Source organism: Corvus kubaryi, unplaced genomic scaffold, assembly GCF_017639235.1.
Source record: "Corvus kubaryi isolate FWS band 111438036 unplaced genomic scaffold, C.kubaryi_AGA036_p1.0 121, whole genome shotgun sequence".
Lineage (NCBI taxonomy): Eukaryota > Metazoa > Chordata > Aves > Passeriformes > Corvidae > Corvus > Corvus kubaryi.
Window position 1 is genome coordinate 1,350,126 of NW_024580656.1, and position 27,871 is coordinate 1,377,996.

The 27,871-nt window shown below is 52.3% G+C and overlaps 2 protein-coding genes across 6 annotated transcripts in view; one reads left to right on the forward strand and one right to left on the reverse strand.

Annotated features, from left to right (window-relative positions):
* Window positions 1–1,028: 1,028 nt before the first annotated feature.
* ACSBG2 (acyl-CoA synthetase bubblegum family member 2) lies at window positions 1,029–18,701 on the forward strand. 4 transcript variants are annotated; one of them, XM_042046171.1, is made up of 15 exons: window positions 1,029–1,103; window positions 5,422–5,551; window positions 7,562–7,641; window positions 8,191–8,432; window positions 9,655–9,743; window positions 10,304–10,424; window positions 10,878–10,958; window positions 11,455–11,604; window positions 12,091–12,267; window positions 12,823–13,004; window positions 13,246–13,479; window positions 14,070–14,287; window positions 15,476–15,615; window positions 16,490–16,736; window positions 17,317–18,701. In XM_042046171.1, exons 2-15 carry the CDS (start codon window positions 5,451–5,453, stop codon window positions 17,427–17,429), a joined length of 2,175 nt encoding a protein of 724 aa, XP_041902105.1. In that variant the 5' UTR covers window positions 1,029–1,103; window positions 5,422–5,450; the 3' UTR covers window positions 17,430–18,701. The 4 variants fall into 4 exon arrangements, with proteins under 4 accessions (XP_041902105.1, XP_041901948.1, XP_041902184.1 ...); XM_042046014.1 differs by lacking the exon at window positions 1,029–1,103 and adding an exon at window positions 1,201–1,290; XM_042046250.1 differs by lacking the exon at window positions 1,029–1,103 and adding an exon at window positions 1,845–2,005.
* Window positions 18,702–19,155: 454 nt separating this feature from the next.
* The window catches only part of MLLT1 (MLLT1 super elongation complex subunit), a 32,585-nt gene continuing 23,869 nt past the window's right edge, over window positions 19,156–27,871 (reverse strand). The window contains exons 7-12 of one of the 2 annotated variants that reach the window (XM_042046453.1): window positions 27,721–27,808; window positions 26,887–26,998; window positions 25,612–25,711; window positions 25,344–25,415; window positions 23,937–24,008; window positions 19,156–23,191 (exon numbers count right to left, since the gene is read on the reverse strand). In XM_042046453.1, coding sequence (XP_041902387.1) covers window positions 23,063–23,191; window positions 23,937–24,008; window positions 25,344–25,415; window positions 25,612–25,711; window positions 26,887–26,998; window positions 27,721–27,808 — 573 coding nt within the window. In that variant the 3' untranslated portion in view covers window positions 19,156–23,062. Of the gene's footprint in view, window positions 23,192–23,936; window positions 24,009–25,343; window positions 25,416–25,611; window positions 25,712–26,886; window positions 26,999–27,720; window positions 27,818–27,871 lie in introns of both variants that reach the window. The other variant, XM_042046368.1, reaches the window with a different exon arrangement.

Genomic DNA, 27,871 nt, shown 5'->3' on the forward strand with positions numbered 1-27,871 from the left:
ATTGGGAAACAACAGCACGGGGCTGGTTTGTTCAGGGCTGTGCTCTGCCAGCCCCCACACTGCTCCTCCCTGGAGTACAGGGGGCCTCTCGTCCCCTGTATCCCTAAATCTAAAAACCCACTTTGATCCTTCCCTGGAGATTTCTGCTCCACGTTGGACTGTTCTGCTCCAGCTGTGGTTGGAGCACATTTTACATCTTGCCCTGTCCAGAATGGCCCACGAGCATCTTTATGAACCATCTCCTGTTTCATTTGGTCAAAGTGTTGTTATTGCTCAGGGCCCCATTTGAAAATCTTTTTCACAGAATCACAGAATCATTAGGGCTGGAAAGGACCTCTAAAATCATCAAACCCAACTGCCAGCCTGTGGTCACCACTAAACCATGTCTCCAAATGGCACATCCACGTGTTTTTGGAACATTTCCAGGGATTGCGACTCCACCACTGCCCTGCACAGCCTGTTCCAATGATTTACAACCTTTTCCATGAAGAAATTTTCCCTGATGTCCAATCTAGACCTCCCCTGGCGCAACTTGAGGCCGTTTCCTCTTGTCCTATTGAACCTCGCCCTTAACCTCACTTCATTTTAGGGAAAAAAACAGCTTCCAGAAGCATTCCGACTATTATCCTCCTCTTCCCGAAAACTTCTGCTGCGTTGCCCCACACCACCAAAGCACCCCAGGTGCTCCAGAGCTTCACGCTGTTCCAGCACAGCCTGGGGAGTGTTTGGGCTGTGTTCCAGGCACAGAAACAGCCGATTCCCGGTGTCCGGCACAGCCGATCCCCGACTGCCGCTGTCCCGGACACCGCGCCGGGCACTGACCGCGGGTAACCCGCGCCGCGGGGGGGGGGGGGGGCCGCGGGTCCTGGCCGTTATTGACAGCCGCCTCCTCCAATCGCGCGGCGGTGCGCTTCACCCCCCGCGAAGGGGGCGTGGCTTCACCTCTGCCCACCGCCGTCTCGTCCAATGGGGTGTTTCGAAAGGGCGGGGTGGGCGGGGCGAAACGGAAACGGCCACGCCCCCAGGGGTGAGCGCTCTAAAGGGCTCCGCCCGGCGGCGCGCGGGAGCTGCTGAGGGGCCGCGCGCGCCCGCCGGGCCCGCAGGTAACGCGCGGTCCTAAAGCCCGACCCCGGCCCGGGGCTGAGGGAGGGAAGGGGGATCCCCACTCCACACAAGCCCTCTGGGTGTTCCCAGCGAGTCCCGCTGTGTGTGGGGTGCCCGCCCGCCGCGGGGGTTGCAGTGTGGGGTTCACCATGCCGGCAGATGCTTCTCGTGATGTGTCTTTTGTGGGTGGGTGTCTGGGCAGCGGGGTGGGGAAATTCTTGGTGGTTTTTGGTTAAATGAACACGGGGTGGGTTGGGGGTGACTCCCCCCTAGCCCCCTGTCAGGGCAGGAGGTGGTCTGAGGAGAAGGGAGAGAAGGGCTGTCCCTTCCCCTGTGCCGTCCAGGAACCCATCGTGAGGGACCGTGAGGTGTGCTGGGAGCTTGGGATGCTCTGAGATAACCTGAGAGATTGGGAATGCTCTGTGAGGTGACCTGTGGGATCGGGGATGCTCCGTGAGGTTAGCTGAGTGTTTGGGATGCTCTATGAGGTGACCTGTGGGATCGGGGATGCTCCGTGAGGTGACCCGAGTGCTCGGGATGTTCTGTGAGGTGCTCGGAAAGTTTTGGATGCTGTGAGGTGACCCGAGTGCTCGGGATGTTCGGTGAGGTGCTCGGAAAGTTTTGGATGCTGTGAGGTGACCCGAGTGCTCGGGATGCTCGGTGAGGTGCTCGGAAAGTTTTGGATGCTGTGAGGTGACCCGAGTGCTCGGGATGTTCCTGTGCCAGCTCCCAGCGGACACAAAGCCACGTGTGGGAGCCGGCGGAACACAGCTGGTGCCTCTGTGGAAACTCAGCCCCGTGCTTTCCTGCTCGGCCTGAGGGGATTTCCCCCTGCCGGCGACCGTGCAGATGGTGTGGTGAAGCAAAAGCTTAGGAAAGAGGAGCCTGGCTCAGCCTCCTGGTGAGTCACACTGCTGGGGAATTCACCTGGAATATCCCGCTGTCCTGGAGAAGCAATGTGCCTGAAATGGAGAGTTCTGTGCTTGTCTGCGTGGCCGGGGAGCTGGGCCTGGCTGACCAAGGGATGGGCAGTGGGCAGCTTTCTCCGGCCAAAGCTCAGCTCTGAAGGTGCTGTGGTGGAGGCAGGTGCCTGTCTGCAATTGTGACACTCATTGTCCTTACAGAGGTTGAAGTAACTTTTTCTCCTGTTTTCTCCACCCCAGCACATGTGGTCAGTGGTGCTGCCAAGGACAAAACATTCAGTGCTCAGGAAGCTTTTATCACTGCCTCCTTTAGAAACGGAGTTTATTTAAGAGGAAGAAGAGTGGGTTGCTCAGCTTTTGTTTCCTCACTTAGTAAACTTTAAAGGTAACATAGGAACAAAGAGGCCCAAGTTTCACTTTTGATGGTGATGTGGCAATTGCCTGGAACCGCTCTGGACAGGGAGAACTGGAGCAGAGCGGATGTGGTGCCTTTACTGGTTAAAGAAATCAGCCACAGGAAGCCGAGTGGGGCCGTGCTGGAAAATGTCAAGTGGCTGATAACGTACTCAGTAATTTGAATTTGAACTGGTGGTGTTGAAGCTCTTGTGTGTTTTAGGTAAAGGTGTGTCCAAAGCCTGTTAGAAATGAAAGCTTCACTGCCTGCCCCGTTCACTGTCATGAGTCTGCACATCCTCAGACCTTTATTCTGCTTTGTCAGTGAAGCCCCATAGTGGTTCCAATTCTTCCAGTTCTTCTGGGTCACGGTGCTCCCTCAAAGCAGAACATGTTTTTATTTAAATGATTTAAGGAGTCAGACAGGCTTAATTAAAAGGGACGTTTCTCCCCACAGGTTTTTGTTTGGAACACCTGTGGTACATCATGGTGTGTTAATTCCTCAGGGAACAGCGTGAGGTGGGAGAGGAGCATTTGGGGTTCAAGAGTTACACCTGGCTCTGGTAAACCATGGACTGTTTTGGGGTGGAAAGGACCTTAAAGATTATCCCCTCCCAACCCTGGAACGCGTGTGATTTCCAGTGGCTTGTGTTTGTAACTAAGCATCAGGGAGGGAAGGGCCGAGCTGCAGTGCTGAGCAGAGCTAGGGAGAGTCTGCATATATTAGGAAATATTTGCTTCTAACCTGAATTGATTGGATAAAATGCATGTCTGGTTTGGGAAGCTGCACAGTCAGGTTGGACTTCAGTTCTTGGTGCAAGTGTACCCAGGGCTGTGCACAGTGAGGGCAGGACACAGGGATGGTCTCCACTGGGAGGAGCTTTTTGCTCTTGAGTGACTGAAGGTGATGCAGAAAGCCTACCATGGACATGAAACTTAGAGGGATGGAACACTCTGCTGTGAGGAAAGGGTGAGAGAATTGGGATTGTTCAGCCTGGAGAAGAGAAGCTTTGGGGTGACCTAACTGTGGCCTTCCAGGACCTGAAGGGAGGCAGCAAGAAAACTAGAGAGAGAGAGGGAGAGACTTTAAAAGGGCCTGGAATGCCAGAACAAGGGGCATTGGCTTCCCACTGACAGAGGGGCAGGTGGGCAAGGGAGGGGAGGCCCAGGCTGGCACAGGGTGCCCAGAGCAGCTGGGGCTGCCCCTGGATCCCTGGCAGTGGCCAAGGCCAGGCTGGACACTGGGGCTTGGAGCAGCCTGGGACAGTGGAAGGTGTCCCTGCCCATGGCAGGTGGGGAATGGGGTATTCTTTAAGGTCCCTTTCCACCCAAACCATCCCGGGATGCTGTGATTCCCTTGTAGCTGGAGTGAGAACGCCTCCCCCTTTCCCTTGAAACTTTGTTACTGCACTATTGCACAGCTGGCAAGAGAAACGCTGCAATTAGTGCAGAGGCCAAAGCTTCCCTCAGGGGCACTGGGGTGCCCTGAACCCCTCGCTTTGGGGTGCTGGGAACGAAAGTGGGAGCAGCATTGCGAAAGGGGGTCAGGAGTGACGGCAGCTGCTGTGGTCCGTCCCTCCTGGGCTCTGCTCGGCTTTTCCTTGAGCAAGAGAGGCCGTGGGGACATCTCGGGTGGCACCGCGGGTGGGTTTGCCCTGCCACGGGTGCGTTTGGGCTGCTCCGGGCTGGGCAGGTCTGAGTGGCTGCTCCGAGCACGGGGCTGCTGATACAACACCCTCTTCTCAGACTCCCAATAAACCTCTCTGGTGTTCCAGCCCAGAACGGGGTGTGGGGCAGCGCCTCCCAGTTACCTCGGCGCTTCAGAATGGGGATTTTTTGCAGCCATCCCCCTCTCAGCTGCTCGTGAATTAAACTATTTTCGGCGTGGTGACTCGCAGGCTGTAGCAGAGCTCGGCGTGAGCAGCAACGTGTCCTTGCGCGGATGAGTAAGCGGAAAGGGGGACGTCCCCGAGTTGTGGCTGGCGTGGCTTTCCTCTCCCGGCAGAGGCAGGAGGCTGCAGCGTGGCTGGGTCGGATTTATGAGATAAAAAGACTCCTTCCTTTCTCTCCTGTCCCTCATCGAGATGCTCCTCAAACATACGATTTAAATTTAAAAAATATGCTACTCGCATCATACGATTTAAATGAGTCTGTCTAATGCAGGCACAAAATAGCAAGCACAAAATCCACTTCTTAGAGAGATCAAGGATAATGGGATTCATCTCTAATCAGCTTGAAATCCCTTGAAACAATTAAAGCTCAGCCTGGCAACTCATAAGCACCAAAGGCTTTTGATGAGTGTAAACCTTAAATAAAATCAGCGTTTAGAACACACTTCGTTCAGGCGGTGAAATCCCCCAAGACGAGGTGCTGAAAGCAGCGTGAGAGCCACCAAAACAACCAGCTGCAAAACGCTTATTTTGATGAGAACAGGCTAAATGTGGGGTGTCCCAGGGCTGTGTCCCCCCAGAGGGACCTGAAATCCCCGGTGTGCCGAGGCTGACGGGCAGGCGTGGGGCCAGAGCCTCCTTAAGAGGCGGCGGTGTGGGGTGACGAGCCGCTTCCAATTGCAAGGCAGCAGCACATGACATAAGATGCTCCAGATCTGCCTCCTGGGCGCTAGTTTAAAAATAAAGGATATTACACGTCGGGCTCGGCGCCGGTGCGGAGCGGCTGCGGAGGGGAGGCTGCGGGACCGGCGATGCGCGGTGAGGCTGGAGGGGTCGGGGGGGCTGCGAGCCGAGCGGGAGCATTTGGGGCAAAGGGAGTTGGAATTGAAATTGTTTGGCTCGTGGTGCTCTTGGGGAGCTGTGGGTGTCACGCTGGTTCTGCTGCGGGGTTTTGCAACGACCGGAGCGTGCCCGCTGTCAGAATTTCCCCTATTTCGTGCAAATGCAGCAGTCTCGAGTTGTGTGTCTTTGGGGTTGCCTCGCTCACGTCAGTGGAGCTGCTTTGCTCTGACGTTTGACTGTATTTTAATTTTTCAAACCTGTTTTCGAAGGGACAGTGCTGTGTGAGTCAGACGAAAGGATGGCACTTGCAGAACCAGTCCCCGTGGCCTATTGTAATTCAGCTCCTCAAGCGACCTGTGAGGTGTCACTGAAAGATGTGCTGCTCAACTCTTCACCCAGGTTTGTCTAATTTGGGGTTTTATTTATCCTGTTGTGACCTGTATATATAGTTCATATTCTATCATGCTTACTTTGATTAATTAAAATGATTTTGGAAGAGCCCTGCCTCTGCAGGGAACGGCTCATGTGCAGTACCTACACTGATCTCAAACTCCTGCTGGTAAGAGGCTGCTTAGATTTACAGACTAAAGAGCAGATTAGGGTCTATATCTCACCACAGCATAATAGGATCTAGCTGTCTAAAACCTCTTTACCTAAATTTTTTTTTGGGCTGCATTGAATTACATGTCGTAAGGGGGAGAAAAGATGACTTGATTGACTGTGAGGGAAATAGCTGGGGCTTTTCTCCTCATATTACTGGGTCATTTGCATGCTTTGATCACAAAAGATGATGGAGAAATGGTGCAGAACTATTGCAACTGAGGATTAATTTGTGCTGAAAAATGTTCTCAATAATGAGGAGGGAGCACGGAGATGGGAACATCTCATAATCCCTTTGGGGAAAATAAAGAAATTATTTACTCAGCCCTGGTTGCTGGCTTGCAGATTAGTTCTGAGAAGCAGTTCTGCTTTAGGACAGGACATGGGATCAGCCGTGTCAGATCTTCCCATGGCCTTAAACCTCCTCATATACCCAAAGCAGTGATAGTTGACTATTCCCTAGAAATTCAGAGTAAATGTAAATTAGAGGGAAGAGATTTCCCCCTTAGCCTGAAATTCACACAGTGCCTGTGCTGGATTTTCTTGTCTTTGGCCTGGTAGAAAGGGAAGAAAAGGTGGGGCTTGGTGGGAGCCCTGCCTGGCTTAGGCTGAGGAGTTCGTGTGGGACCAGAGGAGCTCTCACCTGTGTGCAGTGTGACTGTGAGGGGCAGAGTCAGGGCTCCCTTTTGCCCCAGAGCTGCCCCTGCAGTGTTGGGGTTATTGTGATGTCAGGGCCCTGCAGCCCTTCTGGAGGAGCCTGGGCTTGGTGCTGCAGCCAGGTGTTGCTGTGGGGAAGGGAAAACACCGGCCTGGAGAAACAACACCTGTGTGATGGGCTGAGGCAAAGGGCCCTGGTAGGACAGGGTGGGATGGAGAGTTTGGGTCTCTGCAGGATAATCTTAAATCAGCTAAAACTCAGACCTCAGTGCTGTGCCCATGGTCCTGGCAGGGCATTGCCCAGGGCAGGGAACCCAGCAGCGGCTGCCTGGTTGGAGGGTGGGATTCCCAAATCTCACCGGGTCTGGCTTCCAACTGCTGCTCTCAAGTGGGACATGAGACTTGATTATCCCCCTCTCTTAGGGCTGTGAGAAAGTCCAGCTTGGAAAGGGGCAGAGTAAGAACAGTTTTGCAATCAGGCAGGTGGTGCTGCACCAGCTCCTGCAGGGCTGAAAGTGAAAGGGGGCTGAAACTCAGCTGGGAGGAGCGTGGCTGAAGCACATGGGGATGAGCCTCTTTCCATTTCTTCCCAAGCATCTGGTGGGAGCCCTGGCTTTAATAGGAATACCTAAGAACAAGATTTCCTGTTAAATCAATTTCCTGCTCTTTTGCAGGAAATCTCTGTGGGTTTCCCCATGGGGTGACTTGAGAGTGTCCCCAGGGCCTCCCTGTTGTTGGACTCACATACTGCAGAGAGGAGATGAGCTCCAGATCCATGTGTCCCTTCCTGCCCCCCTCCTTCTCCTCCTCCCAGCTGCAGGCTCTTTGTTTCAGGCACCTGGAGCAGACCTTAGGAATTAAATGATGGCTGTTTTTGGGATGATGTTTATGGATTCTTCTGCAGCTCGTCTGCAATGAAAGCTGCAATTAGGACAACACTCACGTGTTCGAAACAGGCAGAGCTTGCACACTCTGAGGGACCTGTTCCATTGCTGGGGCCATGCAGGGCAGTGAATTAATAAAGTCACCTGCAGAACATCAGGAGTCACTTTGACATCCAAGGACTGAGTGACATTAAGGGGTGGAGCAAACCTGCCTGTGGCAGGCAGCCCTCAGTGTTCTCATCCAGGGATAATTCCTCTTGCCTTGCAGAACTGCTGAGCCACACAACAGCGAGCCAGGGGAAGATTCCAAGATGGAGAAATGTCAGGTGAACTCACTCGGCCCCAAAGGTGGGTGGATGGAAGTTTGGTGACTGTGGTGTGCATGAAATTATTATTGCAATGAGAGAAGGATTTGTCATGACAATGGAAGAAGCAGCTCAGGTTGCAGGATGGGCTGTGCAGAAGTGTCTTGAACTCAGACTTTAGAGCCCAGCTGTGCTTCAAGGATTAAATAGGCAGTGTCAGTGCCTGATGCTCATCTACCAGCTACCAGTGTCCTGCTTTCAGTCCTCCTTAAAAGAAAAAAATTAAAAATAGCAGAGTGTAAGATGCAGGAAGCTTTCACCTTACCAGTACAAGAGCCTTAGGGCAGCAGAGCAGGTTAGAGGGGATGTAAGTGGGAGATGTTTAACAAAATTTGAAAGTGCTCTAGAGGCTTCCAGTCTAAAATACTGGGGGTCACATGGCAAACTTGCCAAGAAGAAAAGGTCAAAAAAGAGCTGTGGGAGGAGGTGTAACAGCATTTGCTTTCATGTGCTTGGTACTTGTATTTCTACTGCTGTTATGGCAGCAGGAAATTTCTAATCTAAGATGCTGAACACTTTTCCTTCCAAGCAGCCTCCCCCCCTCCTGGCTCCAGCGTGTGGACAACGCGTCGTGATGGAGAGGTCAGGCTGAGGATGGAAGAACAGGGCATTGGCAGCGAGGCCCCAAAGACTGTGCACCAGCTCCTGCAGGAAAGTGTGAATAAATACAGTGACTATTACGCCCTTGCATCCAAAAAAGATGGCCAGTGGATAAAGCTGACATATAAGATGTACTATGATGAGTGCTGGAAAGCAGCCAAAAGCTTTCTGAAGGTAAGAGTGTGTTGAATTCTCTTTTTTCATATTCACAGAATCCTAAAATCAGCACGGTTTGGGTTGGAAGGGACCTTAAAGCTCACTCAGTGCCACCCCTGGCGCTGGTAGGGACACCTTCCACTATCCCAGGGTGCTCCAACCTGGCCTTGGACACTGCCAGGGATCCAGGAGCATCCCCAGCTGCTCTGGGCACCCTGTGCCAGGGCCTGCCCACCCACACAGCCAAGAATTTCTTCCCAATATCTGATGTAAATCTATCTTCTTTTAACTTAAAACTGTTCTCCCTTTTCCTACCACTGTGTAAAAAGTCAAGTTTGATGGTCACTTATTTAAGTGCTGGAATGGCTGCATTCAGGTCTGTCTTAAACCTGCAAATTCCCTGAGTGCAGATGAATCTTAGTGACAGGGAAGTACCTGAACATGCTATGGACACCTTGGTATTTAATATTTTTGACATTTGCTTCCACATTTAACCAAGAAAAAAAGCATATAAGGAAACATTTAAACTGAGGTGCCTGGTAAGCCTGGACACTGCCCCTCCAGAGGCATGGAAAAGTTCATCTTTCTAAGAAAAAAACTCAAAGGAATGCTTACCAACCAGAATTAAGTGTCCCAAGTGGCCCAGCCCTTTGCCTGTGCTGTTGGGATTAGGAGACTTGGAGAGGGAAACCAACATTATCTGTTCTTACTGTTGGGATCAAGTCTTATCCCTTCAAGTTGAGGCCAGCCTGGTTTTACTCCTGTGGTGGGATCTTCCACTCTGGGACAAAACCAGGCAGTTAAAGACTGGGACTCCAAGAGCTGGAATTTCATAGCCAAGTGTCACTGTCCCTGGAGCTTGTTGCTCTGGCCATTATTGATGTCTGACATACCCAACTTGTACCAAATGTCCCAGGAGGTGTTGTCTGTCTTCACCTCTCACCTTCTCATTCCCAGCCCCAGGAACTGGTAACTCCCTGGATTGCAGGTTTATGTTCCTGTTAGTGCCAGTGAGCCAGTCTTTCCAAGGGCAGACCTCAGCAAATTTCTATTTTCCTGCCCACTTACAGTGGTGTGAAACTTTCACTGGTTCCATCTTGGCTCCTGGGAAGTTTTTCAGTGGGAATTACCCCGTGTAAGAACATGAACTCTTTCCCTCAGTGCTGTGCTCAGAGCAATGAACTCTGAGCTTTGTCCAGAGGAGAAGCCAGGCTGCTGTAATGTCATCTCTTGTTTGCAGCTGGGGCTGGAGCGTTTCCATGGAGTGGGCATCCTGGGATTTAATTCTGCAGAGTGGTTCATTGCTGACATTGGAGCTATCCTTGCAGGGTAAGAGTCTTGTTTCTTGCCATGCATTTTGCTTTGGCAGGCAGAGAGTGACTGCAGTCATGAGAAGCAGGTTCTGATTAAAACCCCCAATAAAACAAACAAAAAAACCCCCGAACCCAACTGCTTATATTTGAATTTAATGAAGTTAGATAGAACATGAACTATTTCATAATGAATTAATGAGACCAGAGTTAAATTCTTTTTTTTAGCCAGCTGCTTCTCTCAAAATAAGATGACCAGTACGTTAATCCAAAAGCATTCTTATGTACACAGTGATTAAAACATGGTGGGAAATGCCAGAGAATCCCAGGGCTGGATTGTGATATCTGCCTTCCACGTGAGACATTTTGGTGCCTCACGCCACTCTTGACATTTCCCACGCCCCAGAACAGAATCTTTCCTCTTGGAATTAAGCCCTCCCCTCTTTGTTGACATTTTATGGGATATTCTTATTACAGTTTTTTTTTCTCTGAAATGATCTGAATTTTGACAGCAGCTCTGCTTGTCCTCTAACTCTGTGTTTTGCTTTTCTGTTTTGTTTTTTCCCTTTTCCTTTGCAGGGGATTTGCTGTTGGGATCTACACTACAAACTCTCCCGAGGCCTGTCATTATGTGGCAGAGAACTGCAGTGCCAACGTTATAGTGGTGGAAAATCATAAACAGCTGCAAAAAATCTTAGAAGTAATTATGTTTTTTAAATGTCTGGGGGGTTACAGCAACCTGTTGACAGATGTGGGAGGGTAAAATGCTGTGGGAGGGCATTACCTGGGGGGAATGCTGGCTCTGAGAGCAGAGGGGAGCTCCTTGGTGTGCTCCCTGCTCAGCTGGGTGAGCTGGCACTGGCACTACGTCTCACAAGAGGTTAAGTGGTGCTTTCACTTCTTAAAAGCCTTGGGCTTAAAATAGAAGAAGCCAAAATGAGCAACTGAGCATCCTCTAGGTTGTCTGGCGACATCCCAGCTCAAATTATGACTGTTCCTAGTGAGGCAAACCCATTCTTTCAGGAGCACAGATGGGATTCTCTTGGCTTTACATAAAATGGCAAATATGAGGAGATGCTAAGTGGGGGTTACAGAGGCCTGAAAGGGACAAACAGCATTTGCTCCTTCTCATGAATCTCCCTTCTTAATACAGATTGAAGATAGACTACCTCATCTGAAGGGGATTGTCCAGTATGGGGAGGAGATCAAAGAGAAGAGACCCAATCTGTACTCGGTAAGTCCTGGGCTTCTTCAGTGCTTGTGAGTCCTGGTTGTGTTCAGCCGATGGCTGCAAGTACCTGTCACCTCCCACAGGACCTTAAATGAGATGGTCTTTAAGGTCCCTTCCACCCCAACCAGCCTGGGGTTCTGTCACTGTGATCCCCTGAGCTCGTGTTGGCTGTGATGGGCAGGAGTTTGCTGTTGTGCAACCTGGATAATCCATGTTGTAAGGGGGCTGTGAGCCTACTGACCTCTGCCAGGCAGCCTCGGGCCCTGCAGTTACTCCAGGGAGTTGCTACAGAGCTGTAAAGCTACTGGGGGTGGGTCTGTCTCCTTTCTGCTTCTCCCTGTGTCAGCCAGAAAACACTGTGGGATGACTGTGGATTTACAGCCTTTTCCAGAGGTTTGGACAGGGAGAACAGCATCCTTGTCCTGGTGTGCAGCAAAGGGTTTAATTTTTCATGTGGGTGATACCTTACAAAGTGACCGAGCTCTTCTGTTCTCTGCAGTGGAGGGAGTTCATGGAGCTGGGCAGGGACGTGCCGGACTCGCGGCTCCGCGAGGTCATCGCGGCCCAGAAACCCAACCAGTGCTGCACCCTCATCTACACCTCGGGCACCACGGGGCAGCCCAAGGGCGTCATGCTCAGCCACGACAACGTGAGTGCCCAGAGCCACCCCAGCAACTGTGACCCTGGGGGTGCTGAGGGAGAACATCCTGAGCTGGAAGGGACCCTCAGGGATCATCATTGCAGCCCCTGGCCCTGCACAGACACCCCAACAACCCCAGCCTGGGCATCCCTGAGAGCGCTGTCCAAACGCTCCTGCAGCTCTGGCAGCTTCGGGGCCGGGCCCATTCCCTGGGGAGCCTGGGCAGTGCCCAGCAGCCTCGGGGGGAAGAACCTTTCCCTGAGCTCTATGCCCAGCCCTGACCCAGCTCCAGCCGTTCCCTGGGCTCCTGTCCCTGTCCCAGAGCAGAGCTCAGCCCCTGCCCCTCCGCCTCCCCTCGGGAGGAGCTGCAGCCCCCAGGAGCCTCCTCTCAGTCTCCTCTGCTCCAGTCCTGCCTTTGAGATCCCAGGATGCTGTAGCTCTGTTGTGCCTGTGTGTTCTGTGCTGCTCTGAAGCCCCTGTGGGTCCCTGTTGCAGCTGACGTGGACGGCGGCGGCGGCCGGACGCTTCATCATGCTGAGCGATGCCCAGGACAGGCAGGAGCAGGTGGTCAGTTACCTGCCCCTCAGCCACATCGCTGCACAAATGTCTGATATTTGGTCAGCCATGACCTTTGGAGTGCAAGTTTACTTTGCCCAACCAGATGCATTGAAGGTAAAAAAAAAGATAATAAACTTACACCCATCCACCTGCTTGAGCTGGGGTGGGTGCTTAAAACAAGGCTGTGTTATCTCATGGTTCTGTCAGCTTTGCTAACTGGGTTTACTTTGCCCACTGACCAAATGCCCCTGTTGGTTTGAGTGGAGCCACTCTGACCGTCACCTTTTGACTCTGTCACAGACTGGGAGAAGCTGACCCAGCACTTCTCAACTGGGAGCTGCTGAGTTCTCACCTGATACCTGGTCCCACATCGAGAACTGGTTGAGCAACAGCTTTGCTCTGCCCACATTGCACAATGGCCCCAGCTAAATCTGAGTCCTGGGTGTAAAGGATTCTTTTGTCAGCACTGGCACTGAGAGCATTGACCCTTGCTCCCTTCCCAGTTCCCCCTGGAATGCCCCAGGGGTTCCCTTCTCTTGGTGCCACTGCAAAAAACAAACAATTCCTCAAAACTGATGGCAGAGTCCCAAGTTTTGCTAGTGACCAGAGCTGACCTGAAGTCTGCAGTGAATCACTTCTAAAAACTGCATTAAATCCTTCTTCTCTCAGGGCAGCTTGGTGGAGACCCTGCGGGAAGTGAGGCCAACTGCTTTTTTGGGAGTTCCTCGTGTCTGGGAAAAAATGGAAGAGAAAATGAAATCTGTGGGCATGAAATCCTCAGCGCTCCGAAGGAAGGTGGCATCGTGGGCCAAGGGAGTGGGGCTGCAGACCAACCTGAAGAGGATGAATGGGTAATTATGAGCTACATTTCAGGAATGCTGATGAGTTTTAGGAGAACTTTACTGTCAGATCAGGGATCATATCCCACCCAGGGATTATATTCCATCCAGGATTATGTCCCATGTGAAAGGCCAGTGGCGCTCGGACCCGAGGGGGGAAATCATCTGTTACTTTATTGAATAAACTAAAGTAGGATGAAGATAAAAGGAGGAAGGGGGAGAAGTTCCACGTGTGCCCGTTTTCCTCCCGCAGGTGCTCCGAGGTGCCGGTGAATTTCCGCCTGGCCAGGCAGTTGGTGTACAGGAAGGTGCGCAAGGCCATCGGGCTGGACCGCTGCACCAAGTGCTACACGGGGGCTGCTCCCATCACCAGAGACACCCTGGAGTTCTTTTTGAGCCTGAACATTCCCGTGCTGGAGCTGTATGGGATGAGTGAGAGCTCTGGGCCTCACACCGTCTCCCTACCTCACGCCTTCAAGCTCGGCAGGTGAGCACCTTCCTGGGAGCAGAGGGAGTGGTGGGTTCTGCCTCTGGCACATCCCTCTCTCCTGGCACAGCTCATCCCCAGAGCTTTGCTGCCACTAAAAGGTCACTGGGGAGCCACATCATGGGTGAAGAGATCTGCTGAGGGCAGAGGCAGCAGGGATGTGTGAATTTGCCTTGGCTGGGTTCTGTAGGAGCTGGGGAAGAAGTGAAGGGCTGGTAGGAAGAAGGAAGAATTGGTAACTCCAACTACCCTTCCCTTTAATGACTGAAGGGTGCAGGGTGGCTTTGGGTGGCTTGTTCAGTCTGCACAGTGAAAGTTTGCTGCCAAGGATGTAAATCTGTTCGTTCCAAGCTCAGGTGTTGAGAACAATGAGTGCAAACCAGCAGGTGTGTGAGCACTGGTCTCTGCAATAACAGCTCTTTCTGCAGCTGCCCTTCCATGAGCAGATGCCTTTGAAGCTCTTTGCTGAAGCTGTCGTGCTAAAAAGCTGCTGGGCTTTGTTCAAACCCCTTCAGCTTGAGAAGTGCTGCTGTAACCTCTGCTTGAATTCAGTTTAAAATAAATTAATCCCTGGTCTGTGTCACTTTCAGCTGTGGGAAGGAGCTGACGGGCTGCCACACCCTGATCCATAAACCCGACAAGGATGGTGTTGGGGAGATCTGCTTCTCAGGAAGGCACATCTTCATGGGCTACCTGAACATGGAGGACAAAACCAAAGAGGCCATCGATGAGGATGGCTGGCTGCACTCAGGGGACCTGGGCAAGCACGACAAGGATGGATTCCTTTTCATCACAGGCAGAATTAAAGGTAACACATCGCCTGACTTTACCTTGGTGTTGTGCAGCCCTGTAGAAGTTGTTAATGTTGGGAAAGGCCTCATGGAGCCCAACTGTTCCCCAGCACTGCCAAGGCCACCACTAACCCATGTCCCCAGTTGCCACATCTTTTAAATCCTTCCAGGGATGGTGACTCCACCACTGCCCTGGGCAGCCTGTTCAATGCTGAACAGTGAAGAAATTTTTCCCAGTATCCAACCTAAACCTCCCCTGGTGCAGGGGAGGCTCTGCTGGTTGTGTGGTTGTGACTTGCACAGAAGAATGTTTAAATCCTTCTCCTTGTGGAGGTTCCATGTGAACGTGGCTGCAGGGTGTGGTGGGAGGAGAGGGGCAGCCTCTGGAGCCTGGGTGTGTTTGCAGAGTGAGGGAGAAGCCCTGTGATTTCAGCCCCAGCAGAGTTAATGCTTTGTGGGCTTGTTTTACCAGCAGCTCCCTCAGTTTCAGGAGCTTTGCTGGGTGCCCTCCAAGGAAAACAGCAGCTTAACTCTGTTGTGCAAGTGTCTTGTAGCAATGTGGCTCTTGGGACAGCAATTTGAGCAACCCCAAACAAAGCCAAAGTCATGCAAGACTTCAGCCCTCAGAAAGAGAGAGGTGCTCATGTGAGGGCTGCTCTGAGGAACAGGAGATAACTGAGAAGGGGAGGCTCCCCTCTGCTCTGCAGCACATGGGAACCTCCAGCACCGCCCCAGCAAATCTTTCACTTCAATTTCTGACAATTTGGGTGCCCACTTAGGTGCCTTAGACCCCCAGGGGTCTGTGCCAGGGTGCCAAGGGGCTCTGTATTGCCAGACTGCAAACACCTGCGGAGCACCAAGGCAGCTCTGGCAGGGCTGTGTGTGCACAGCTCCTGCTCCTCTCTCTGGGCCTGGCTGGAGTCATGAGATCAGCACTGAGGCTGGAAAAGCCCTTTAAGATCCCTGAGTACAGCCCTGCCAAGGCCACCACTAAACCACAACCCCAAGTGCCACATCCACACATTTTTGAACACTTCCAGGGATGGTCACCCTGTGACTTTCCCAGGCCTGGTGTGCTGCCTCCTCCAGCTCTGCTGACACAGGCTCACTGTTTGATCAGCAGACACGAAGGAGCAGTTGAGTTCTTTGAGATTGTGGGAAGGGAAGAAGCTCCAAGCATTAATCAGGATTTGATTGTTTTCCAGAGCTCATCATCACTGCAGGAGGTGAGAACATTCCTCCCGTTCCAATCGAAGACGCTGTCAAGAATGCTGTTCCCATCATCAGCAACGCCATGTTGGTTGGAGACAAAGCCAAATTCCTTGCTATGCTTCTGACACTAAAGGTAATGGAAAACAGGATGGGAATCCACTACCTGTGCTGCTGAATCTCATTAAATCCAGGGAGGAGGAAAGCTTTTACACACTTCTAGTGTCTTGTGGAGCCAGGAACCCGCAGCACAATTTGCTGTAGCTGAGCTGCAAAGAGCAGCTGAAAGCACAGAGCTGTCACTTGCTCAGACTGTCAGGTCCTGCTGCTGTTCAGGGCAGCTTTTTCTGTGCCACACAGGGCAGGAAGAAACAGAAGGAAAAGACCCAGAAGTGAGGCTGGAAAAGGAAACCTTTCAGGTCTCCTCACCTCTTCTAGTTTCTTCCAGAGCAGTCTGGGAGGTAAAAAGCTGTCAGGGATTTGTCAGACTCTGGCTTTAAACTCCAGCAAGACACATCCGTGGTGGCCTGTGCTGACTGTCAGAGTGGGAATTGCCCCTTAGTGAGACCAAGGCCAACAGCCTGGGCCTGGGGCAGGAGACCTGAGGTGGCCCTGGTGGTGGCCCTGCTGTGCTTGTCATGATCGAATGCTGTGTGTGACTTCCAAGAATGCTGCTGCACAGTGTAGGGAAGTAAATTGTGCTCCAGAAAAGGCCTGGAAAAAGTGATTAACTTTGGATAGCACAGGAGGAATTTGGCAGGTGAGCTCTGTACCCTGCTTGCTCCTTGGCCCTGAGGTGGCTCCTGAGCAGGCAGAAATCTCAGGGGTTTATCTGTGTTTTGTCCCCAGCTTCCATTGGCACCCAGGGGTTGGGTGAGAGCTGAGGGGCTGATGGGGTTGGAGCGGGGTGGGGAAGGGAGCCTGGGAACCATTCCAGGGCTGGAGGCTCCTCAGTGCAGAGGGCCTCAGGTGCTCAGCAATGCACAGTTCCCCTTCTGCCTGTCCTGCAGTGCGTTGTGGATGCAGAAACGGGCAAGCCTGGAGATGACCTCACTCCAGAAGCTCTGGAATTCTGTCAGAAGCTGGGCAGCAAGGCCACCAAGGTCTCGGAAATTATCAGCAGCAAAGACAAGGCCGTCTACGCCGCCATCCAGAAAGGGATCTCTGCTGTCAATGAGAGAGCTGTGTCCAATGCCCAGAAAGTCCAGAAGTGGATCCTGCTGGAGAAGGACTTCTCCCTCTTTGGTGGAGAGCTTGGTGAGTGGTGGGGGAGGTGTCTGGGGTTTTCCCTGCGCCCCTTCCCTGGCTATTGAGCACCAACAGAACCCCAGTGCACAGAGCTGCCCCCAGCCTTTCCTCACTGTGCCTTTTCCATGTGGCAGTTTGGGGTGGGATGAGCTGGGCTGAATTCCCACTTCTGCCCAACAGCACCCAGGGGAGCAGTGAGCAGTGCTTACCCTCCTGCAATCCTGGAATATCCTGAGCTGGAAGGGACCCTCAGGGATCATCAGTGCAGCCCCTGGCCCTGCACAGACACCCCAACAACCCCAGCCTGGGCATCCCTGAGAGCGCTGTCCAAACGCTCCTGCAGCTCTGGCAGCCTCGGGGCCGGGCCCATTCCCTGGGGAGCCTGGGCAGTGCCCAGCAGCCTCTGGGTGCTGCTGTGCTGCTTCTGCTCACAGGGGAGGGAGGGAGATTCTATTAAACCCAAAGAGAAGTTTAGAACTGGTCACTGTTCCTGTGTTCTGCCTCTCCCCTCCAGCCCTGCTTCACCCCAGGCCGGGTGGGTGCTCCCAGTGCTTCCCTCCCCATTAACCCCAGTGCTGGTTCCCTACAGGCCCCACCATGAAGCTGAAGAGGCCGGTGGTGGCTCAGAAATACCAGGACCAAATCTCTCAGTTTTACACGGACATCGAAACCCCCTCGGGGGAGCCCTCGACCCGGCCATAGAGCCGGGACTGAAACCACTCCCGAGGGCGTTCCCAGCTGCCCAGGAAGGATTCCCTGGATTCTGTTGAAATAAAGAGGCTCAGCTCTCAGGCAGCCCCTCGGCGTCGCTTCGCTCTCATGTCCTGGCCCTGCAGTGTGGTGAGCGTGGTCCTGCCCATGTTCTGCCGTGTCTTGTGTCCCGTGCTGAGATATCCCAAATATCTCAACTTTGTATTTTTTATTTCCATTTTTATAAGGGCAATACAATGTTTACCTTAAATCCACGTGACATGTTACGTTCTAACCAAAGTTTTCTTTTCCTGAGATGAATGTAAAACAGGAGCTGCAAATCAGGAGCTGCACTTTTCCTGCTGAGGGAGAAAGGCAGATTTCATTTTCCAGCAGTGTCCTCCCTCCCTGCTGCCCGTTTCCCTGCATGCTGATGGCATCCATATAGTTTTACATCTCCTTTCCCACAAACTATTCCTGTCTGAGATGACAAATGCTGTGTGACTACACACAGCAGTGGAGGTGGAACCTCACATGAACTGGGTTTGTCTGTGCAATATTTTGAGTTTGTTTTACCTTTTTGAGTTATAATGAAGCCATAAATTGTATTGTTGAGTTGTATCCATGGCTGGTATTCTGGGAAGTGATTTACTCCAGGGATTATTTATAAGGCTGTGTACAGTGTGTGAAATCTGTCTGTGTCTTACAATCCAGAAATGTTGTAGTGTCTGAACTGGGGAACTCTGGAGTGGAGGGGAGTGGGCTGAGGCTCTGTCCCTGTGCTTGGGGAGAGGAGATGGTGCTGGGAGCCCAGGCTGGTTCTCCTGAGGGTCTGTGATCAACCAGCCCAAGGCTGTGAAGATCCTGCATGGTGAATTCACTGTCTGGAGGACACAGAATGACCTGCAAAGCTGGAGGGCAGCACTTTCACCCAGGAGCTCCTGGCTTATTCCAGGCTGCCCAGCACCCAGGGGCACTGGGTTTGCCTGTAAATGGCTTATTTCAAACCAGGAATCCTTCCCTGCACACAGGCAGAGCAGCCCAGCTGATTCCCAGCACCATTTCCCAGGGAAAGGAGGAGCAGGGGCAGGTGGGAGCAGCTCAGTGCTGGTATCACAGCAGGCTCAGGGTGGGTTAAACCTAAACCTGTCTCTGCTTTGGGTCAGCGAAATTCCAGTGCCCGGTGGAAGGGTGGGAATGCACTACTGGAACTGCTGCTCATCCTGTGCCCCAGTGTGTGTTTGCAGAGGAATGTGTAATAAACTCCTCCGTTTGTGTCTCTCAGCTCTCTCTCATTCCTGGGAAGCAGCAGGGCTGGGCACGGGGCTGGGCCGGGTTTGCCCCGGGCAGGGACAGCGGCAGCCAGAGCTGGGCCTGGGCCGCTCCCTCAGGGGATGGACGGCACCACCCTTACCCTGTGCCGGGCCAGGCCCGTGCCAGGGCTCCTCCTTGTGCAGTGGGGACCCCCTCAACTCCCAGGGGTGCTGCCCCAGGCCAGGGACCTGCTGCTCCAGCTCCCCCCAGGGCAGGGACCCCTCACCTGAACAGACAAAGCTCTGATGGATGAGGGGCTGCTGGAGCCATCCCACGCTTTTATAACAACTCCGTTTCCCTGGCTTTGCCCCTGCCAGGCCCCATGGTGTTCCCAGCCCCAGTGCTGTGCCACGAGGAGAGGTTTTGGGAAAGCCACGGTGCCGTCCCTGGAGAAACAACACAACAACAGAAAACCACTTCCGAGTTTTACTTTTCCATCTTACTTTATTTCACTTTTTCTAGAAAATTCCTCCATAGTTCCACAAATTTAACAAAAAGTTTAAAATTCAGGACAAACAATCCTGTAACGTATTACAAACATGAGTTTTTTTTGTGGTTTTTTTTTAATCTTGCAGTTAGTCTTGGCTCAGCTGCATTTCTTCCAGCTGAGTGAAGAACTTTCTCCCAACACAACTTTTAAAATCCTCAGGTGCTGAGGTATTTAATACCTCGGCTCTAGGCAGAAATACAATTAAAAATTCTCTAGAAGTTGAAGTACTTACATTTTTCTTTAGGAGTGCAAACTCATCTTGTCAGTTTTTGATGGCTATTCCGCGCCCCAGGAAAGCAACACCGATTTGGGTCCTTCCAGCACTAATTAACACCTGGCCCAGGTGCACCGGGGCTGTCACAGCGTCACCACAGCACCCGGGCCAGCAGGGAGGAGCCTCATGCGAGCAGAGCCGGCTCCAGCACATCCCCAATGGAAAACTGCGGAACCGGAGCCGCTCCGGGCTCTGCTCGTGGAGAGGCCCCTCCGTAAGGGACGTTTAAACCTCTCTCACCATCAAACACCTTCCAAGATCTGACAAAAAAACTGCTTCTGGATTGTTGCATCAATTGCTTGGCTCGTTCTGATGCTCCCACCGCACCCCACGATCCCACGGGTGGCAGAGTCATTGCACTTCCATGGATTCAGCCTGACCTCAGCCAGCCTCGCTCCCTCCGTGGCCCAAACGCCTCAGCCGGGCTTTGCAGCCAGCCAGCCTTCCTCTCCTCTTTTTTTTTTAGCTTTTTTAATAGTACATGTCAGTAATCAAAGCCTCAAGGCTCAACACATCGCAGACCAGGACCCAGGAAAATGCTCCCGACCCCTCCCTGGCCTCTGATCTGGGCCAAGGACGAAGGAGCCGAGTCCTGATCCCACCTCCAACACGATTCCAACTCAACTCGGGAAGCCCTCGCGCTGCCCAGCACCTGTCTGTGCCAGCAGCACCACCACGAAGGACACGGAAAAGTAACAGAGTCCTGTCCATTTTCCTTGGAAAAACCATTATGGCTACAAGTCAATTTTGGATTCTTTTTTTTTTTTTCTTCCTTTTTTTAACAACACAAGCTACTACACATCCTCGAGGACCTGAAGCAATGCCCACAGCAGCACTGCCCCCTCCTTCCTAGAGTACAATAATCCATCCATGCTCTCAAGAGTGACACAAGAACAAACACTTTATCCACAAAAACCTGTACACGGCATGTTCAGAACAGCGTTCAGCCAGCCTAGAGGGAATCTACACAGGGAACTCCAAGGGGACACAAGATGAGGCCCAAATGTGACCATTCTTAGTTTGCAGAGTCATTCCTCCTGTGCTCCCCAACGCTACCACATACCCCAAAAAACATCAACTCTGTAGAACAACTAAGTACTTGCAAAAACCTTTTAGTAACAAATCAGCATGTGCACACAATGGAGAGGAACTATTGCTGGGGAACAATCCTACCTCGGGTTTTCAGGGGGATTATAAACAGTCTAAAAAAATTCATGTGTAAAATACTTCTTATAAAAACCAAACCAAATCCCTATCAATGCTCAGCAGACTTCACCAACAAAGTCACTTCCAGGACAGGACGATGCCGTGGCCACGGTGCTTCCAGCCACGCTCAGGAACAGCCTCCCACGCATGTCCTGGGCTGGCTGGGAGCTGTGAGCACGGGGCACTGACAGCAGAAGGGGCAGGAGGGAGGTGGCACCTCCAGTCCCTTGAGGGGCAGCTCTGGAGGCTGTGGACAGTCCGGAAGTGCTGGGACCGGAGCTGTGGGAGGAGTGACCAGGGTGGAGAGGGCAGCAAAGACCTCGGGAGAGCTGGGTCAGCCCGGCCACCCCCACTGCTCTGGGGACAGGACAGTGTCACCAACCCCACCCAGCACGGGGGTGCCAGGCTGCCCGGAGTGGGCACAGAGCTGCCTCCCCCGGCACAGCCCCACGGAGACACGAGGACTCGCAGTACCCACCCAGGGGCTGTGACCGCCAGCCTCCACCATGGGTGTCCTGCTGCCACCTCCTCCTCTGCCCACTGCCCTCCACCTTCTCTGGCATTTCTCTCCAGCCCTGGCATCGTCCAGCACGAAAGAAAAGAGCTGAGATCACTGGTGTGACAGGGTTTGCACCTGGCATGAGCTTGAACTTCCATATATATATATATATACACACACACATATATATATATATATATATACACACACACAACACATGAAAGGTGGTACAAGGACAAAATTAATGGGAATCGGGTCAACATGACCCAACTCAAACAAGCTTATCATCATATTGCCACTTCAGTTGATTAGTTGCAACATTTCCATGATAAAGAAAGGGGGAACCCAAAACAAGGGACAGCAAACCTGGAGCGGTGCAACCCTCCCTGAGCAGAGGGGCTCCCCAGCACCGCTGCTCCCACACCGCCTGTGCCCCATGGACATTTGGCAAAAGCTTCCCACACCCCTCGGAAAAATGAGCAATTCCTGGGAAAATACTGAATTTAGGGACCAGGAGTGTAACACAGCTTTGAGGAAGGCGCTGGGATTTCCCCACGCCCGCCTGGACAACACTTGGAGGTCAGTACTAGTTTAACTAGAAATCCAGGGAAGGGGTTGCATTAGTGTTTGTGTTTCCTGCCTTTTCCTGCACAGGCAGCGTGGTGGGAGAGGGAGGAGGGAACAAACCTGACTCCACTCCGTGTTTTACATCAGCGTCTCCCAAAGATTTAAGCTCTCCCTTGTTTTGGTTTTCCCAAAGTACAGCCACTACTATAGGGGCCACTGCAAGGAGATTCCTCTTTGAGAACACAGAACAAAACCAATCACATGTTTTGGCAAAGTTATCAAACACTGACAAATGGAAAGACGACGGGTGAGCCCCTTCTGGAGCACGGGATGCCTGGAGGTTGCTGTCCAGCTTCCTTACACTACAAATTGTCCACAAGAGGCATTGAACGAAACGAGTCAAATCTTATTAAGCGCCTTCCCCTGCCAGAGCCATAAAAAAACAACAGAAAAACACACCCTTAAGATCATAAGACCCAACTAGGCCCTTCTTATACATACAGTACATACATATATATAATATATATATATAAAATATACAGCTTACAGTTTTGGAGTCCTATTACAGTTAAAGCAGACTGAAAGGAGTGGGACTTTGTTTAGGAGCTCAGATCAACAAACAAGACATCTCCAAACCCCAGCAGGAGACAGCAGGTTCCAGAGGCCTCCTCACCGAGCACAGAGTGTCCCTGCAGGGAGCTGAGGGTCCTGCCCCCACCGGGAGTCACCGGTGGGTGATCCCAGCTGGAATGCAGCTGGAATGCAGCTGGAATGCAGCCCCTCTCCTCTGCAGCAGACCAGCAGGACCCCCGGGAGCCTCCTGTGTCCCCAGTCTCCGGGCCAGCTCTGTCAATGTGACCCACACGGCGCGGGGCAGAGCGGGAGGGCTCTGAGTTCTGGAGCTCTCCGCAGGCTGGTCCCAAGCTCCGGGGGAAGGGAACAGCATCCACGCTCCTTCAGAGCTCAGAGACGCCTGGAAAATGTGCTCTTGAAACACAGTTGCTCGAAGGGAAACCGAAAAGGTCGCGCTGTGCAGCCTAAGTGCAGCACGCCTGCTCTGCTCGGGGCCTGGCCCACGAAGCCGGGGGGGGACAGACTCAGCAAGGCGGGCGCTGGTTTGAAGCCTACAAGAAAAGTGCAGCTGGCTGAGCATTCCTAGAGCATGGCTGTTCTCTAAGGCAGTGCTTCTTCGGGTGAGGCAGGAGGATAAGAAGGCCTAGTTCCATGGGGTGGTTTCCTGTACCAGTGGAGGGGATCTCTGGTCGAAGAGCAGAGCCAGCTTCCCAGGCCCAGCGTCATGTGGCCACGGCCTCCAGGTAGCTCTGCAGCTTGCGGACGGTCGTCTCATCCAGGGAGAAGAGGTCAAAGTCAAAGGTTGTGTTGGTGACGTTGAAATGCCCGGTTTCCTCAATGAGATTCACGATCTGGAGACAGGGGGATGGACATCAGTACAGCACAGAGGGCAGCGGGCACACAGAGCCCATCCAGGCCTTTCCCACCCCTTTGGAACAGCCTTGGAGAGGCTCATAACAGGAAAGGAATGCTCTCCCCAAGAAAGCAAACCAGCTCCTCCTGCATGCCTGAGTAGCTCATTCTGGACAGTGATGTGGGCACGTTTCTGTCCTTTTGTATCATAAAATAACAGAATCCCCTGAGCTGGAAGGGACCCTCAGGGATCATCAGTGCAGCCCCTGGCCCTGCACAGACACCCCAACAACCCCAGCCTGGGCATCCCTGAGAGCGCTGTCCAAACGCTCCTGCAGCTCTGGCAGCCTCGGGGCCGGGCCCATTCCCTGGGGAGCCTGGGCAGTGCCCAGCAGCCTCGGGGGGAAGAACCTTTCCCTGAGCTCCATGCCCAGCCCTGACCCAGCTCCAGCCGTTCCCTGGGCTCCTGTCCCTGTCCCGGAGCAGAGCTCAGCCCCTGCCCCCAGGAAGAAGCCGTCAATCAGACCAGGAGACCCCAACTTAGGGATTGCTGCCAGGATGGCAGAGGGAAGGTGCCCACACCACACTCCTGTACTATTTCCAACAAAAACACCGCATGCACAGCTGATTTTATTTTATTTTCCATATTTTTGCTTTCAAAGCAAAGCAGAAGCTCTCTGGAAGGGCCTGGCTGAGCCCTCTGGACACCCAGATCCCCGGGGCCAGCACGGACAAGGTCTGTACCTGCTGGAGCACGTTGCGCTCCCGTAGTGCCATGAGCCGCCTGTGGAGCTCCACCAGCTCATCCGTGTAGGCCTGGAACACAAACAGGGACCCGTGGAGTGTCTGAAGGACCCGTGGAGTGTCTGACCCCAGTGAGGGGTCAGAAGAACTTGAGGCCCTTTCAGACATTCCCAATTTTTCCATACTTTTTTCACTGCCTCCTCCTCAAGTACTGAAGACTTCCCTTAAATACAAGTACTCTGAAGGCCATTTTTTTAAATTTAATGACACCCACACCTGTAACCAGCCCCAAGAACTGGGCAGAACCTTTAAGGACCTCAGTGAGGTGAAGTTCACCTTGGTGACCCTCAGTGTGAGCTCCTCATCAGTGGATTCTCCTAATTAACTCCAAATTACCTGAAAACATCAGGTGCATCAGTGACCAACACCCCAGCAATCTGCTGAGCAATGACTTCCATTTAGGTAAGGAAAAATTCTTGGAGTGCACTGTAGTCCCAGGTAGTTTTACCTACACCACAACAGGAAATGAAGGATTGTTCACAGGCTCAACATGTTCATTGTTCTTAGGTAAGAGTGGTTTGGGTTTCTTTTTTAATTTTAGTTTTTATTAGACAGCCAACAACAGGTCCGGATCAGCAAAACTGATCCAAAGAATCAGTGAATCACAGCATGAACATGGATCTGCTCTCCTTGGAGGCAAGGAAAGAGGGAATTTCACTGAACAAACAAAGGTTCCAACTAAACCTGCAAAGCAGAGCAGCAAATAATATTTAATTTATAAGATCAAAGCCAGGTGAAACTGCCTTTTAATGAAGTGCCCCAGCACTGCAGCAGTGCCCAGGCCCTTGGTTCAGACAAAGGGCAAACAAATACAACAATTTTAACGTTTTGCCTATGAACACCACCTGGGGCTTCAGCTATGTAACGTACACAATTTCTGCAGTGTCACTCTCCAAAGTCTGTCCTTTCAACATCTGGTTTTTGTTAAACTCAAGCTTTTACCCTGCTGAGACAGAACAATGAACAGGCTGGGCTGATTCAGGTGGTTTTGTGCATGGTGAGGCCCAGCAGCTCTGACACACTCAGCTCCTCAATCAGAGCATCCTGGAATGGTTTGGGTGGGAAGGGACCTTAAAGTTCATCCCATTCCACCCCTGCCATGGCAGGGACACCTCCCACTGTCCCAGGCTGCTCCAAGCCCCAATGTCCAGCCTGGCCTTGGGCACTGCCAGGGATCCAGGGGCAGCCCCAGCTGCTCTGGGCACCCTGTGCCAGGGCCTGCCCACCCTCCCAGGGAACAATTCCTTCCCAAGATCCCATCCAGCCCTGCCCTCTGGCACTGGGAAGCCATTCCCTGGGTCCTGTCCCTCCAGGCCCTCATGAAAGATCCCTCTCCACAGGACACACCTTGTCATACGTTCCCTTCTTCAGGATCTTCTCTGGCTTGTTACAAGACTCTGGGCTTTTCCTTCCAGATGCCTGAGGGGAAAAGAAACCAACAACAGGATCAAAATCAGCTCAGGAACCACAGGGGTGTCCCAGCAGAGCGCTGAAATGGAAGGAATCACTTGTCTGCTGAGGACAGGAATAGGGAGAATTCGGTGCAAGTGAGAATTTCCAATGCAGGAACCAGGAGAGGGGGGAAGCAGAGCTGTGGGAAGGGGGGATTTCATACCTTGTTGTTTGCTGGGGGCAGCTTCTGCCCAGGAGGCGGCTCCCGGCTGGGCGGGCAGGAGTCGGCGCTGTTGTCACTGTCACTGTCACTGAGGCTCAGTCTGAAAAACCACCAGCAGAGAATGAGCATCACCAGGGAGCAGCAAACTCATCAGCTGCCAGCTGAGCCACACAGAGCTAGTGAAATTCTCTTTTATGTCATAGATCCTACACTGGCTGCGAGAATGGGTCACTGGAGATTCCAAGAATCCCTTTTTTCCCAGCTGGTGTCACCTGGCATTCCCAGGGAGGTTTAGGTGGCACAGCACAGGCAGCAGTTCAACTCTGGCATACACGAGTCCCCCAGAACAACTGAGCACCACTTGATTTTCACACACAGCCAACTGTTCAGTTCAAGAATTCCTCCCAGTGTCACCAAGAGCATGAAAGGCTCACTGACACCTCCACAGACAAAAAATGCATTTAGTGCTGCTGCTGGTGTGACCTCTAAGATTTCCTATTTATTCTCCTTCTCCTTTTGGCCCTATAAATATGGCAGGTAGCCTACCTGTGACGAACTTGAAAACTGGTTATCCCCTAAAGATCTACAAAAATACCCTTCAATGTCTCTCCATCCTTGTTTAGCTGATGATGACAAGTGCAATAATGGATATTTGTTTGTTTTGGTAACCACCAGCAGCATTTCTGATTTGCAGCTGCTCTCTGGGCCAAGCATTTGGATTAAACAATTCACTGAGACTCCAGGTTTGGGCTGTAGCAGCATTTCCTGAGGGAAGAAGGATGAAGTTCCACTCCTTCCGGGGCCTGGAGCAGGAAACAGCTGTCACTGAGTCCAGAGGAGAGGAGCAGCCAACACAGGGTAGGCACAGAGTGACTCCTGAGCCCTGTCAGTCGCAGGCAGCCAGAGCAGCACACTCTGCCTGTCCCCCACATGTCCCTAATCTTGGCAGATCAAAGGTGCCACACCCCAGCAGCTCTGCAGAGATCTCAGGGTCACAATTAGGTGAAGGTGTTTGAAGGTGTCAGTCAGTGACACTTGCCAGCTCAGCTCAGCACTTCCTGGTGCCTTCCCCTCTTTGTGCTCCTCGGCCAACCCTGTTGTCCCCAGCTCTGTGTCCCCACCCTGTGCTGAGTGACCCCACACATCTGCCCTTCCTCCCCTCCCACACAGAGCCCTGGCTCTTTAATTCCTCCTTCCAAATGGAGAGCACCCTAAAATACCAAATGCAGAGGGCCGAGCGCCAAGCAAACATCCCTGTTCCGGATTTGTTACCACCTGGAATCCCGGCTGACGGGGTTTGCTTTGACTGCTGCCTCCTCTCCAGAGGAGCTGTCGTCATCATCCGACTCCTCCGACTGCAGATCCTCCACCATGGAGCGCAGGGGGCCTGGGGCAGATGGGAGAAGGGAATTCAGCACCAGGACACGACCAGCACAGCCCCAGCCCAACCCCTGCATCTCAGCTGAGACACATCCTGATTGCCAGTGAGATGTGACTGGAAAAGGACAGCCTGCCCCAGGCTCAGGGCTAAAGCAGAGCTGACAAACTTTACAGCTCCCTCCCTTCCCCAAAGCCTCCCCTCCCTCCCAAATGAGAACAAAAGGACACATTTTTCATGTGTGTGGGGCTGATTTAAATGTCACTGGAGACAGCAGCAACAGCACAGCATTTGCTGCAGTTGGAACATTTACTGTTGCCAGAGTTTCCCTCTCTGGGTTATCAGTGAAGGGATCTGAGAAAGGAGCTGTTACACACTGGCAAAGTGATGAATGGCACATTTATAATTTTTAATAAAACATAGATGAGATTGGAGGAGAACTGTTCTGGTGATTCTACACACCAGGCAGCAGCAACACATTTATAAACCGAGGCAGAAACCAAAGCCAGAAGGGAAAGAACCAAATCCAGAGGGATTCCCTACTCATAAATTAGCTGCCAAGAGAAGAAAAATACTTGTTCATGATGTTATGACATTATTGCCTTTTCTTGCTGAAGCATCACAGCTCCAACACATGGCTGCATGCAAGAAACTGTATTATTATAGTGCTGGAAAATCAGATTTATTTCTCTTGAGCCTTTTAAAGTTACACAAGGAAGGTTTTAACACACCTTGACTGTGGTTCTGAGATGGCTCAAAATCAGAGTCAGAGCTGGAGTCGGAGCTGGAGCTGGAGTTGGAAGGGCTGGACTGGACAGACTTAACCCCCCATAAAAGGGAAACAAAAGAAAAAGAATCTTAATCTTTCTAATCCAGAAAAGC